This window comes from Nannobrachium achirus, assembly GCF_963921795.1.
Source record: "Nannobrachium achirus genome assembly, chromosome: 14".
In the NCBI taxonomy this organism is placed as follows: domain Eukaryota; kingdom Metazoa; phylum Chordata; class Actinopteri; order Myctophiformes; family Myctophidae; genus Nannobrachium; species Nannobrachium achirus.
In genome coordinates, this window is record NC_137821.1 from 2,519,092 (window position 1) to 2,535,252 (window position 16,161).

General features: G+C 41.2%; 1 protein-coding gene across 1 annotated transcript in view; it reads right to left on the reverse strand.

The window, feature by feature from the left end:
* adisspb (adipose secreted signaling protein b) overlaps positions 1–8,481 on the reverse strand; it is a 38,693-nt gene extending 30,212 nt beyond the window's left edge. The window contains exons 1-2 of the mRNA XM_080741330.1: positions 8,189–8,481; positions 1,361–1,493 (exon numbers count right to left, since the gene is read on the reverse strand). Coding sequence (XP_080597456.1) covers positions 1,361–1,379 — 19 coding nt within the window. The 5' untranslated portion in view covers positions 1,380–1,493; positions 8,189–8,481. The remainder of the gene's footprint in view (positions 1–1,360; positions 1,494–8,188) is intronic.
* Between the last annotated feature and the right edge of the window lie 7,680 nt (positions 8,482–16,161).

Here is a 16,161-nt window from a genome sequence, read left to right on the forward strand (position 1 = left end):
AAAAATATGTTGTATCATTTTAAACTCGAAGTTATTTTCAGTCAGTTTTAACCAAAACGGCTATTATCTCAATGTTTTCCTCGCAACAGGGGAAAACATTCTCAGGGAGAATAATGGCCAAAATGCGCTATGTTTCCCCTTATATGGAGTTGAATGAATATAAGGTGATGGGAGTGAATATTATGACTATAATAATGTAGGGGAGCCTCGGATGAAAAACTATATTTATAGGGGCGCCCTGAAGCAAAGAAGTTTGGGAACCCCTGATGATCCTATGTCGAAAGATATGGCTTTCAAATCAGCCTTTCAACGCTGTTTTCCCTTTACTTAAGTTGAAGATAATCATCTTTTCACTGCTTAAATGCTGGATGCAACATAGTATTTGTGGTTTGTTTAATGCTGACATGACAGATTACCACACACTTGCATCCTGTTATGTAGAGAGTAGACACACATGGGAGGATTCTGGTTGAAATGAAAAACAACGAATGCAGAAGTTAACTTGGTCACTCAGGACACAGCGGTTGTGGGGAAGTGAAACTAAGCAGGGGCGTCAATTGGGTATGGCAGGGGTATGCAGCTGCCATACCCTGGGTCCAGGGGGTAAAATAAAAGTTACTTTTAAATATAAATCCATGAATGTCTCTTTGTCTATCTGTGCTGGTTATTATGTTGTTAAATTACAGTAAAATAACTACAAATGCAAAATTTAACAAAATGGCCACTTTAACAAGGTATTATAATTATATTCTCCACACTTTTATTCTCCCCATCTTGACAAAATGGTATATTCCCAGGTTCCGCAGGTCAGCTGAACAGGTGCAATGCATTATTGCTAATTGTGGCATGTTTACTAACATGTTTAGCTGCACTTACTCTCTGTAAATTGTAAAATTCATAATTCATGTTCATTTGGAGGTCACTAGAATCTAGTGCAGGGGTCTTCAACAGGGGGTCCGGGACCCCTAGGGGGACCTCAGAGTCACTACAAGGGGTCTGCCAAATCTGTGTGTGAGTGGAACCTTTTTTCTTTCTTTTCTTCTTTTACATTAACCTTGGCAGTTCTCAGGATATGGACGTTAGCCTTCAAGTGGCTGATATAAAAAAGGAGGAAAACAAAGTTTCTATCACTCAAAGATTTGAGTGATTTGAGTAGTAACTCTGGGGACCCCCTAGGGGTCCCGGACCTCCTGTTGAAGACCCCTGGTATACAGTATATAGTGGGGGTCCCTGCTTCACCTCTCTCTCAGCTTAGCGGTCCTTGCCTGAAAGACCCTTGATCTAGTGACCTCCTGTATATCAACAAAAACATAATAACCAGTGTTCTGGTCCTCTGATGACCATATATGGACATACTCACTCTTCTTTGCAGTGGCCATGTCGGGGACTCACGTCCAGCGCAGACGGACACACGGACAGGACAGACGCAGTGGAGGCGGTGGTCACAGGACGGTCATCACAGCAAGACTGGATGAACTGTTCCACCAAACACCCTGAAACACAGAGACACAGACAGGTTTCTGAACTGTTCCACCAAAAACACCCTGAAACACAGAGACACAGAGGTTTCTGAACTGTCCACAGCCTAGAGTTCTCAGATTCTGCCCAAACCGACCCATCCCCCATGGTGTTTTCAAAAAGTATGCTATGTTAGAAAATCTTAGAGCCTCTGGATCTGTGAAAAAAAGGATCTATTATGAAAATAATTTTAAAAAATAAGAAAGAAAAAGGATCTATTACCCCCCAACACAAAGTTTCAACTGCCACTTGCGGCCGACGGAATTTCTATTTCCATCCATGTTTTACTATTTTGAAAAACATGTTTAAACATTTCAAATGGCTGATCTACAAGCTCACAAAGTGTCGGGGGATAAGGGGTAAGGCATGGACGAGAATATAGCTCACTATCTCCAATGAGAACTTCTAACTGTGAAGCTAATAAGTCTAACAGAATGGGTTTGCTGCTCTGACATCACACTCTGACTACACAGTGATGTCAGGGGAAACACACTAACAGAATCCCTTTTATGCCCATATATGGAGTTCCCTGATGTCATCAATATTAAGCCCATAATTGTCTAACAGGACTTCATATGGTTATAAGGATGCCACATCGACCACACACTAACATAATCCATATATGGCCAAGACAGCCCATATCTGTGTGGCTGCTACTTACATAATCATCATAGCGGCAGCAGCGAGTCTGATCCGATGTATAACTTTATAAGGTCTGACCCAGTGTTTACACCAGCAGCAAATCGCTAACAGCAGCCAAAACCCAAGCATGGAGTGCAGACAGATCAGTGTCTATGTCAATTTGGCGTGCGACACCGCAGATTAACCCATTTAAAGAAGGTACACATTATTGTGTATCATTATTTTATGCTTTAACTATTGAAAAATAGCAGATATACAAGCTCACAGCGCGGCACCGAGTGCCGCACTGCGAGCTTGTAGATCTGCTATTTTTGAAAAATCATGAAAATTAGAATTTTGACCCGATCCTTTAAGTGTCTTTTGAATCCTTCTAAGTTTAAAAAAGCCATCGTCAAAGAAAAGGTCCTTTTCACTCAACTGGAGCTCAGTCTGTTCTTGAGAGACTACTATGTCAGTGGTTCTCAAACTTTTTTCATGTGAAGGACCCCCCAAATGATATTTATTTGGCCACGGACCCCCATCTCAAAATATCTAGTTCCAGGGACCCCCCAGAAGCAAAATTTGAGTTACAAACGTTCGCTTTAAAAATACATAAATTCAAAGATTTTTTCGCGATTTCTTCAAAAATAGCAGATATACAAGCTCACAGCGCGGCATCAAAATTGCTGTTCCATGGCTGAAGGTAGTGAATGTTCTGTTCTATGGCTGAAGGTAGTGAATGTTCTGTTCTATGGCTGAAGGTAGTGAATGTTCTGTTCTATGGCTGAAGGTAGTGAATGTTCTGTTCTATGGCTGAAGGTAGTGAATGTTCTGTTCTATGGCTGAAGGTAGTGAATGTTCTGTTCCATGGCTAAGGGTAGTGAATGTTCTGTTCCATGGCTGAAGGTAGTGAATGTTCTGTTCTATGGCTGAAGGTAGTGAATGTTCTGTTCTATGGCTGAAGGTAGTGAATGTTCTGTTCTATGGCTGAAGGTAGTGAATGTTCTGTTCTATGGCTGAAGGTAGTGAATGTTCTGTTCCATGGCTAAGGGTAGTGAATGTTCTGTTCCATAGCTGAGGGTAGTGAATGTTCCTGTAATCATTATAAAACGTCCTTAAATCCTTATGCATCTGCTTGTAGATCTGCTATTTTCACTAGTTTGGGTCCCGGGCAAACGCCTACTTCTCTTTTGGGTCTCGAGCTAAAAGGTTTGGGAACCACGGGTTAAAGGACCATTTCACCCATGTTCAATCTTCTCTTCGTAATAATAAGTCATCACTAATTCACACTAATGCATTAAAAGGATCCCTGGCTAATATGACAAATATGCCTTAATACATTATAATTGTCCTAATTAATTGTACAATTGAAAACACCTCAATTATTTTATTTCTTCTAGAAATAGCTAATCTTTCACTCAATAGGGGAAATGTCGCAAGTTGATGATGTCATAAATTTCATGTGTGATCTATCCCTATGGAATCTATGCCATGATGTGCAAAAAACACATTTGAAATATTGATTTGATGCTCACATTAACCATAGGAAGTATTACGTTTGTTTTTATTTGCACATGCATGCCATAAATTCCATAGGGATAGATCACACATGACATTTATGACATCATCAACTTGTGACAGGCATTTCCCCTGTTGGCTGAAAGATTAACTATTTCTAGAAGAAATACAAATTTTAAGGTGTTTTTGAGCGGTGGTAAACCGCTCCATAGAGTGGCTGTGCGTGTGTCTGTAGCCACTTTTCCTCAGCGTTTTGCCATAGCAATATGTGTGTGTGTGTAGCCATATTACATCATATTACATCACCAATTATCTGTAGCCACTTTTCCTCAGTGTTTTGCCATAGCAATATTCAGCATTTTGCCATAGCAATGTGCGTGTGTGTGTTGCCTGTATTACATCACCAATTACCAATTGAAAACGTTATGCAAGCACGACCACCGCTCACTTCACATTGGGTGTGATTTTAGATTTTAGATTGTAGTTATAGAGGACAATTATAATGTATTAAGGCATATTTGCCGTATTAGCCAGGGATCCTTTTAAAACTATGTTTTGATACAGTGGTCTGAATGTCTGTGTGTCCTTGGAAAGGCCTCTGGTTCACTGTGTTAGGACCTGGAGCTGGGGGTCAGGGGTCAGAGTTGAACATGGGGTGAGGGTAGTGTTAACACGCTGAGCTGAAAGCATGTCACATGAGAGAGAGAGAGAGAGAGAGAGAGGGAGAGGGAGAAGGAGAGGGAGAGGGAGAGAGAGAGGGAGAGAGAGAGAGAGAGAGAGAGAGAGAGAGAGAGAGAGAGAGGGAGAGGGAGAAGGAGAGGGAGAGGGAGAGGGAGAGAGAGAGAGAGAGGGAGAGAGAGAGAGAGAGAGAGAGAGAGAGAGAGAGAGGGAGAGGGAGAAGGAGAGGGAGAGGGAGAGAGAGAGGGAGAGAGAGAGGGAGAGAGAGAGAGACACTATATTAACACTGTGGTCAGAATGGGAGTGTATGGGAGGGAGAGAGAGAGAGAGAGGCAGCCACTATATTAACATATTTATACCGAGAACGCGTTGTGTCGCATAACCAGTTACACATAATGTTTTATACTTTGGCTGTTCAAAAATAGCAGACAAGCTCACAGCGAGCTTGTATATCTGCTATCTTTTGTGAAAGATCTTGAAGAATCTTTGAATATTGTATTCTTTTAAAGCAAACATTTTTTATTAATGAATTAAAAATATATATTTTTTAAATGGGGGTCCGTGGTCAAATAGGCTATATATAATTCTAGTGGTCCTTGACATAAATAACCATCAATAACCTAAAAGAAGGATTTAAAAGACAAAAATATTCAAAGACTTGTCTTGCACCAATTCTCAGGATTTTTCAAAAATAGCAGATGTACAAGCTCGCAGCGCGGCACTCGGTGCCGCGCTTTGAGCTTGTAGATCTGCTATTTTTCAATAGTTAAAGCACAAAATAACGGTTAAATGGGTTCATATCTGACCCACACGGATGCGTCTCGGGTCCAGATGGTTTAACACACAATACACTCCCAGTGTGACCACAGATCTCCACATTCCACAGGCAACAGGCGGCCCTTGTTACATTCCACATTTCTAGCATTTTCTTCCAGATTTCTTGTTTTTTTAATTTCTATTCGTATTAACACATATGGTGCCAACCCCGAGTTTCCCGAGTTTGTATTGGTACTAGTGCTGTGCCAACCCCGAGTTTCCCGAGTTTGGGCCGTTTTTGAAAAAAAAGTTTTTTTTTTTTTTTCAAAGATTTTTTTTCCAATTTTTTTTTTTGGACCTCCAGAAATGTATTAGGCATGATCGCGATCACGGAATTGCATGTTTAACCCCCACACCAACCCATTCTTTCAAACATGGCAGCCATGTTTGTTTACATCTGTAGAAAACATAATGGCTGATAAATCATGAATGCCTGCACGGATTTCCAAGCGGATTTTTTTGTTTGAAAGCTGTGAACAGCATCTACACACGTGGTGCATCATCTAGGCATGGTCGTGCACTTTTTACACACTTGCACAATTACATGGAAGTCTATGGTAACCATGGCAACGCGAGACATTGGCCGGAAAAAATCATTGCAACATAAGTGTTAATAGCCGTTCCACGCACAAGCTCACCACGATCTCAAGAGCTCCAGATCTGTGAGGCTGCAGATCGGCTATGTGAGATGGGCTTATAGATCGTCTATTCTCAAATAGGATAGATTTCACTGTGATGTCACACTAACAGAATCCCTTTCATGCCCATATATGGAGTTCCCTGATGTCATCAATATTAAGCCCATATCTAACAGGACTTCATATGGGAATGCCCATATATGGAGTTCCCTGATATCATCAATATTAAGCCCATATCTAATAGGACTTCATATGGGAATGCCCATATATGGAGTTCCCTGATGTCATCAATATTAAGCCCATATCTAACAGGACTTCACATGGGAATGCCCATATATGGAGGCCACATCGGCCACATACCACACTAACAGAAACAGTATTCTACTACTTGATACAGTCTGTTTCTCTACCAAATCGTGTTGCCAGAAAAGATAGACAGCCGATGACGTCAAAATCTCCAGCTAATTGAAGGAGATTTTATGACGTCAGAAATATGAGCTACCAGTATTATAATAATATATTATTTTTATTATAGAATTCAGTTCCCAGTGGATTCCACAAGGGAACTGAAAATAGACTAAGCCCCCATGCTCCCCCCCCCCCTTTTTTTCTGCCTTTATATTTGATGTTATGCTTTTGAAACTGATATTATCCTAGATAAAGTACTATGTTCTATCCGTCTGTCTTTCAATGTTATATGAGATACTTAAAGTGTGGTTCCTGTGGAAATAAGCCTCGGCTTTCTAGGATCTCCTTTTAGTTGACCTTGTACCAGTGATTTGTATTGTCATGAAACTGTACTTGTTTCTATTGCAAACTTCTAATAAATAAATCAATCAATCAATCAATCAATCAATCAATCAATGTGTTCATGGGTGTTTATATAATATGGTGATCTGCTGCACTGTCTGAGAGTGAACCAAGACACATTCCTATCAACTATGTTGACATGGCAATAAATGGATTGAATCTTGAATCACAAGCTGGTATAAAAAGACTGTCATTTCTCATTCGCCTTACTTCATCATACAAGAGAGTCACTCACTCAAAAGCAGTGAGAATACCAGATCTACAAGCTTCTAGATGTTTGTTCTAGATGGCTGTTTTCACCGTTTTAATTTAAAAGAAACAAGAGGTTTGTGCCCACTTCTCCCGTTTTATAGTAAGATGATTTTATGATGTCATGTGAAGCTCACCAATCCACCAATCCTCAAGATTGTCGGAGCTGGAGCCCTTTTATGCCCATATATGGAGATATGGAGATCCCTGTAATGCCAGGGGAACAAATCCCGTTTATGCCCAAATATGGAGATCACTGGTGTCCATATCCCTGATGTCCACATCACTGTGGCGCGACCTCTCGTGGTGACATCACCAAGAACGCTGCTCCCTCATTGGCTGAAGGCCCTGCCTTTGTACTGTGAAAATAGCAGATCTACATGCTCACAAGTGAGCATGTAGATCTGCTATTTTCACAATAGAACCATGTTATACCAAATGTAATGTAGCACTGTAACATGGATCATTCTGTCCTTGACAATAAGCAATCCTACTGTTTGAATGCTGTACAGACGCACACAACACACATGGAGCAAAAATAATGATAGAAAAAAAATACAAAGGATTTTTTTTTCCAAACTTTGACTTTCTCTGGTGGGAGTCGACTTGTGTAATGAAGACGACTCAGTAGACTTGACGACTTGTTCGTTAATGCCCTAATATATAATAATATACCAGTAAGACACCGTTAAGGACGAAAGGTCATGTCTTGGCCATCGCCAGTGATGTATCAGACCATATTAATATTGATGACATCACGGACCTTCATATGAGGGCATAAAAAGGATTCTGGGGAATACCCATACATGGACTTTTACATAAGATCCAGGTGATGGTAGTCAGCAGGGATCTCCATATTTGGGCATGAAAGGGATTTGGTTCCCCTGGCATCACAGGGATCTCCATATATGGGCATAAAAGGGATTTGGTTACCCTGAGATCACAGTGATGTCAGAGCGTGAAAATCAATCAACAAAAAAAGACAAGCCTTATCAGGTGATACCCATAGAGTCACGGACAAGATATGTGACAGTTCTGATACTAAACTGTGACCTACGGTTGCAATACATGATAGACAGAATTCATTTCCCAGTAGATTCCTCGTCACTCACGTCAGTGCAACCACACTTGCACCAACTTGCATAATTGCACCTTTCTAGATTACACTCCTGTCTGTCATATTGTTCTTTTAACAAGCATTGTAACGTTATTTAGAAAACTGTTAATAAAAGTATTCAGTCTATCAAACAGTAGCGACAGACGGACACAAAGTTTCGTGTGGTCTTGGATACAAAATGTATCAGCAGTTTAAATGTGTGATATGAAACTTTGAACCTTACCTTAAATACAGTAGCTCAACTCCTGTCACCTCCGCGTGTGCATGTACCATATAATACGTGTGTGAGCGCGCGTGCGTGCGTGCGTGTATGTTAAACAAAAGCAAAATAATGAACCACTCACTCACTCTCTCTCTCTCTCTCTCTCTCTCTCTCTCTCTCTCTCTCTCTCTCTCTCTCTCTCTCTCTCTCTCTCTCTCTCTCTCTCTCTGTCTTATTTCCGCATTTGGATCACGTGTCTTTCTTTATCCCTAGCAGCTCTCTCGATATGTTTGTTTGTTGATCTATTATCGGTATGTTCCATAATTGTAAACGTGTGTGTGAATAAATACCGTCCTGTGGGCTCACACTGCTCAACCTCGCTGTGTGTGTGTGTGTTGTTGTGTTCAGAGTGTAAAGCTCTGAGCTGTGAGAAACGGAACGCCCCCTCCAAGCCCCGCCCCCTCCGAGCCCTCCTCCATTCAACGCGTTTTTAGTCAAATGGCGACACCTTGTGGATGAATATACAATTCTTTTCATTTTTTGAAATCTACAAGCCCTAAATTATAAAGGGTAATAATAATTATAATAGGTGCAAAAAGTTGGGAAATGTCCTCTTTCTGCAGCATCTTGCTCAGTAGACTTGTAGAATGCCATTGCATGTTGTTGATGTCACTCAAGGAGCATCCATACTTTTTACAGAGAGGAGAATGACTTTGTAACGGGGTTGAGTGCGATTGGGGGACGGAGCTATATTATGTGATTTTAATGATAAATCATCTATCTATTAAAATACTAAACATGTCCAGCAATAGAGTACATTGCTGGTTTTATGTGAATAGCATAATTTATGGATTATTTTACATTTTTAGTAGTTATATCTCAAGTCCACTTTCCTTAGCAGCCACCTGGGACATGAGAAAATGGACAAAATAGGTGGTGTCTACTAAAAAAAAGGGAAGATAATTTCTGGAATTGAGACAAAATGTATGTAAGTTTTACACAATATTAAAGGGAACATTTCAATTAATGATAAAAGCTTTTAAAAATCAATTGTGGTGACCAAATAGATAAAATACAGCTAAAAGGATTAGAGGGACCTCAAATTGTACCGGTTTCGTGGAATGACTCATATATACAGGGTACAAAGCCTTTTGAAACGAATAGCAGCAATCTTTTGCAGTCTTTGGAGCAAATAGCAGCATTTTTTTCTGTTTATATATGCAGGAGGTCTAGATGTCACTCAACAGTTTGTTGTCATTAGGGTGGTTGATTTCCCAGGAGCACAGAGCTGACAGAACTGATGAAAAACATATCGGTCCCTGGGTGGATTCGAACCACCAACCCCTTGGTTAACACAGAGACCGTGTGCATGACTGTTCAATCATGTGATATTGATCATGTGACCATCCTGTCATCGAGTGAAACTTGTATGAATTAATAAATGGACATCATTGTATCATCTTCTCTACTTGTGATGATATTGAAGCTTTTATCTGCGTGGGGACCCCCTGGGCCTCACTCAGCTTATTTCCTACCTTATTTCCATAGTCTTTTCTAGGATCTCCTTTTAGTAGACCTTGTACCAGTGAACTGTTACTGTACCGTCATGAAACTGTACCTTTCCTATGCAAACTGACAATAAAGTCTTCAATCAATCAATCAAAACCCCAGACCAGACTCCACGTTGACGACCAGTAAAATCTAAAAGTAAAGACTACTTTATAAATTAATGTGTGAACTAATTAATGACCCATCTAAACGCCACAGAGGCGCTGGACGGCCACGTGGAGGCGCTGTTGCTTTAGTTCTGGAAGCAGACGTTTTGATTGGCATGAATCACAGCCAATAGCATTCACTTCAGCACGATTTATAAGATCCCACCCTCCACGTCATGTGACCAGCCGCCCGGCTAGCTCAGTCGGTAGAGCATGAGACTCTTAATCTCAGGGTCGTGGGTTCGAGCCCCACGTTGGGCGCTATTCTATTGTTTTCTATGTTTTTCATAAAACACTCGTATTCCATAAAACACTGCGATTACGTCACCGAGCCAATAACATCCGTTTTATTCTTGTTTGACTGTATTAGTACAGTTCTACATTTTTGTCTAATAGAATATTCAATCAATCAATTAATGACTAGTCGAAATCTAGGTGACACTCTTGTTGGAGGGTTAGCAGACCTGTTATGTGTAAAACAGATGAAAGTGAAGAACCATATCTCTCATATCGTGGTTAACTGGGTTAAAAATCAATGCGCCCAACGTGGGGCTCGAACCCACGACCCTGAGATTAAGAGTCTCATGCTCTACCGACTGGAGCTAGCCGGGCAGGGGCTTGGTAACAATTGCCTACCTAGGGGGGGAAGGGGGAAAAAAATGGAAGGGGAGAGGGGGAGAAGGGGGAAGAAGGAAAAAAGAGGAGAAAGAGAGAAAGAAAGAGAAAACGAGCGTGGAAGGGATGAAAAATGCAACAGGCCAGTCTTCGTGTGCATCTCCCCAGTGATCTGTCCAAGTGGTTTATGAGTATATATGATAGATTCATGAAAATTGTGACTTTTGTCGATTTTAGGTATGGTTGCTGAGGATCCGAAGGTCGTGGGTTTGATTCCCACCTACGCCGGGTCAGGTGTTCGATTCCCACCTACGCCATGCAAAAATAAAACTCAATGAATGAAAGAAACGTCCTCATTGTTTTAACCATCTCTAAATGGACCTCAAAATCAATTTTCTCACCATCATCTAACCTATTTGTACTATTGTATTACTACAATACAACATGTAGGCCTACGGTACATTGGCACATATTGACAGATGCCTAAGTATAACCCTTGTGAGACTGTACTTCATTCATAGATGTATTGTACATCTATTTATATTCACTGGTTATAGATGTACACAGTATATATGCATTTATATATTCACTGTACATTTTATGTATTGTTATACTTATAATTATTATTATTTTATATACTTATATAACATAATAATTATTTTCTCTTATTCAGAGATCCACTGCAAATGCAGATCAGTATTTATTTCATCTTGGTTTGGAACAAATTCACTTAGAAGTACCTTGTATTTCATTCATTCTAACTAATGCTGCTGACATTTCTTTTAAAATCTTACTCTGTATGAGTTACAACAAACAAACATCAACAATATTATGACATCTGGACTTATTTCCAATGGGGATCAACAAAGTCAACCATTGAGGTAAAAGCATAACATATTTCATTAAGTAAAAAAATGCAACTGCATGAAAGGTAAATATAATTTTAATCTAAAAGATTCAAATACAACAGGGTATTAATCCCACATACAACATAAACATGGTGACAACAAATTATATATGAATACATCATCACTCTTGGGTGGAAACCCTGTATGTCCAAAACGTTACTTATCACTTATTTCTTATCACTATTTAAAAAGTATCTAAAATAGTGACAATAACTGATCTACAAGCTGACAACACGTCAGCATCTTGTGGGCCTATAGATCTGCTAACATGGTGAAAATAGACGATCTACAAGCTGACAACACTTTGATGTGGGCTTGTAGATCTGCTATTTTCACTACTTTTATGCAACACTCGTGTATGATAAAGTAGGGCATTCATTTACAATAAAATAAAAGGAATGGGACATGGTTTCTGCCCGACAGCGACAATATGTTGATGGCTCTGGTGGCATCACACTTTGCACAAGAATAATAAAACAAGTCTCAACTACATCACAAATTTAAGTAAGGGAGAGGCAAACATCTGCTCATTTATTTTTTGTTGTCTGCTAGCCACTCCTGCATGAATTTGCCTGCACTGTCCGCTTGTTGAATCTGGCCGTGGAGGCGCTTCGCCTTTGGTGAAGAGGTGCAGAGAGAACAGCTGAGGTCTGGGAGACAGCAAAGGAGAAATAGAGAGAAATATGTATAATCAATACAAATTCAGTGTCACACAGGTGACAGTTTATGTTTGCCTATGTGATAATACAGTATGCCCATCGCACATCAGATCCCACCATGGCGTTATCTTTTTTTAGCAGCCATCATGCAGGGGCCATCTATGTCTGTACACAGACATTTGTATGTGGCACAGATTTACACACTATTATAATGTTCTTATTTTGATCATAAGATCCAATTACAGAATGTCAAGTCTCCATACAGGTTTATGTATGACACTGATATACTGGTTCTCAAATGTTTTATTTGCACAGACCCTTAACTCTGAGTGTCTTTATGGTTTTGATTGAATAGTTACTTTGTTAGCAGTTCACAAAGGAAAAGCACAGTACAGTTCAGAATCAGATACAAGGTCTACTAATAGGATTTAAACCCAAGAAAGCACAATGGCGTGTTTACATGTGGGTCCTTTTGTACTAAATGTATAAGAGAAACACATAGATCTATAAACCACTAATTTGTTTGTTATGCTTTGTTGATGAGCCAAATGTAGTTTTCTCCTTTTCACTTTCATTAACATACTATATGACTCCTTATCTTAATGTTTCAATGACACTGACAATACCTTAAAAAAATATATATACATATAATAATAGCCTAATATTGCAATAGCAGGACAGTAACTTAGCTATGTAATCCATAGGATAGGCCTATATTAAAATGTCTTTACAAATAAAGCATTAACTAGATAGTATTGGCAAGCCATGGATCAAATGAAAGACAGTAGCAGACACCATCACCATGCCTATTGCCTACTTGAAGAATGTTATTGTGTGTATGGTAATGCATTTCATGCAGATGACCAGACCATTACCATAGTAATTTGTAGAAGTCACGAAACTTACCTTGAGTGTTAGGATAACAAAGCCAGTGTCCATTGCATCCAAAGGTCTCTAAGTGACAATTGTTTGTTTTTAAACGTGACAACGTCGGACGCTGCATTGAGAGAATGTGGCTCACTTCACTCTACCACTGTTCATAGCCATCTCGTGTGGTTTCTATTTGCTGATCTGTGCTCAGATGCTGCCTAGAGCCCGCCTACTGTATCCGGTAATGTGTAAGCCCACATTAAAGCAAGTAGCGTTTCCATATCCGCTCTGGCCCCAGACCGGAACAGCGACCCGAAAAGACGGCGCGTGATTGGTTGGAATCCCGCGAGGGACGTTGTGTTTTGATCGGGGGAGGGAGGGGAGGGGAGGAGAAATGAAAAAGGAGTCCGGCGATTTTATTGGCAGACACATGGACGTGCGACGGGAGGCGTTCCGATTGGAAAGAAACCACCGCGGGGGAGATCTTCCATTGGCGACAATTGAACCCGGTCTCTTTTTATTTGGACGCGAGGAGCCCCGCGGTTGGCCAGTAAAGGAGGAAGCGAGGTAGGCGAGCGCTCGCCGGGTAGCGCCAGTGCCGCGCCAGTGCCACGCGTGTTTCACGCAGGCATATTTCTACCTCCAATGAACAAAACACAAAACATTTTCCAGTGGTGAATAGAAACTGTACAAGTTGTAGGCTACTATTTTGAGGTTAGGTATTTGTACTTCCAATTTCGAATACTTTTTAGCCATGTATCGCCGTCAAACCGACTTTGATGTCCGTGTTTAACTATAAAATGAAAATATGTTAACATGCCAGGCATGTCGGTCTCTGTGGCGCAATCGGATAGCGCGTTCGGCTGTTAACCGAAAGGTTGGTGGTTCGAGCCCACCCAGGGACGGATCTGTTTTCTATTTTCATGATCTATTTCCTCCCCGATTCATTTCGAAGGTGCTTTATTGCCATGAGAAAACATACTTGGAGGGGGCCGTCACATCTTTCTGTGATATATTTTGACACTTGCTTTGGCAATGTAAAGGTATGTTTTCTCATGCCAATAAAGCTCATTTGAATTGAATTGAATTGAAATGAATTGAATTGAAATTGTGATAGGAACTTTTTTTTTCTTCCCGTTAACCGCTTGGAACCTTATCCCTATACCCTATTCTGAGGAGAACATTAGCAGAAAATAGCCGATCTACAACATCTGTGAGCTTGTAGAACAGATAAAAATAATAACTTTACAGAAGCAATTCTGAGATATTAATGCAAGTGTGGTTGCACTGACTGACTCGCGAGGAACCCACAGGGAAATGAATTCCGTCTTACCGTTTCTATACTATGATGTCAAGTCAAGCTTCACCAAAAGCTTCACCTTTCTGTTGTGCAGCCTGGCTTACAATCTGGATAACATTACTAAAGTATTCTGTCTGAAAGAATTCTCTGACAGAATACAATAGTGTGTTGCCTATAGCAACCACACCAATAATAAAAAATGATGGGACCATCATTTTTGCCAGACCCATGAAATGGGTAGGCCTACATAAGCAAATGTCGGTCTGTCCGGGTTTTCTATATAAAGGGTATATATGATGATGACATGATGATGACATGCCTACAAAAGGCATGATGTCATAAATGATGATGACAGAGGCCGCACTCAGACTGGAACGTTCTGTGTTCAGTGCGAGTCTGTTCCGTTTGGAAAGTCTGTTCCAAAAAAGAATACATTTCCCACAATGCTTTGCGGACGTGGGCCGTCCAGCGAGAGGCGGAAGTGTAAGTGGATTTCGAGCGTGTAGTCTTTTTGGAGTTGGCGTCGGTGGACAGTACTGCTGCTGCTTGGTGACACCTGTTGGGCAAAATGTTGTTTAGAGGACGCAAAAGGGCGCTTGTATTGGCGGTGTTGGTGGCGAGGAGAAGGAGAAGGAGGGAGAAGCGGCTTGAAATGGCCAGGAGAACGAGGGAAGAGGAGAGACAGCGCGATGATCACTGCAGACCGAAGGCTCAACGCACTGTAGTGTAGTGGACTACAAGTGTGCTCTGCCCAGTTTCGCCGCAGAACGGTGGTTCTCTCCTATTGGTTGGCAGCTGAACCCTGCCTTCTGTCTCATCAAGTGCAGCTTGTCTGCTCCCCAGTGCTCGCCTACAACTGTCTCTGTGCGAGTCGTGAGCAAGTTGGACGCAACCACACAACACCACACGACTCGCACTCGACTTCAAACCACTCGACTCCCATCCGGAATGCATTGCGCTGTGCCTGCCCCCCGCCTCCCCCACACGACACGCACTCGTTTTTGTGCCTTTAGGTCTGTAGCCGGCCAGACAGGGGGTCTGGCACAACCAGGTTGACCTGGTCTAGTTAATATCATGGTAGGCTAATTGACAGAAGATCATTTAATAACTAGACCAGGTCAACCTGGTTGTGCCAGACCCCCTGTCTGTCATCATCATTTATGACATCATGCCTTTTGTAGGCATGTCATCATCATGTCATCATCATATATACCCTTTATATAGAAAACCAGGACAGACAGACAGACCGACATTTGCTTATGTAGGCCTACCCATTTCATGGGTCTGGCAATCATGGTAATTGAAAGAAGACTTTAAACAAGCGACCGAAAGCTAGCCTGATTTCAGACTCTGCGCTGGAGCTTGAGTCTGACATTGTCCCATTGACGCGAAAAGAGAGATTTCCAAGGGAAGGGGATTTAAAATGTGAAATTCCCAATCACAAGAGATCTGGTGGGAGGGGTTGTGTTTGACTTGTGTACACAAAAACATTCCCCCCTCCCCCTCCCCTCTATGACAGGCATCAAACAGGTCGTTGTCTTTGATGCTTTAATTGATTAGAGAGATAACTAACGAGCTATTGACACTTGTATGCCTCAATCAATTACTGCAGTTAACAACCCCTTTGAAGTTCAAAGGGAGCAATTAAGAGCTCAGCTGCGTTGATTTTCTGTTTCTGCTGATTTGCTTGTCTCGTTAGACCCACCCCCTCCTCCGAGGCTCCGACTCTCATTGGCCTGGGCTTGCCTCAGACCAGAGCAGGTAGAGGTTCATTATACAACACCAGACCAAGAGAAGCAGTCCACTCAGAGAGTGGACGGGTCTATTGGCGAGAGCCAGGCAAACTGAAAGCATCTAGTATTTATAACAATAAATATTTATTAAGGTACTAACATCAAGTGTAAGGTCTGGCCAAAAACCCATTCAC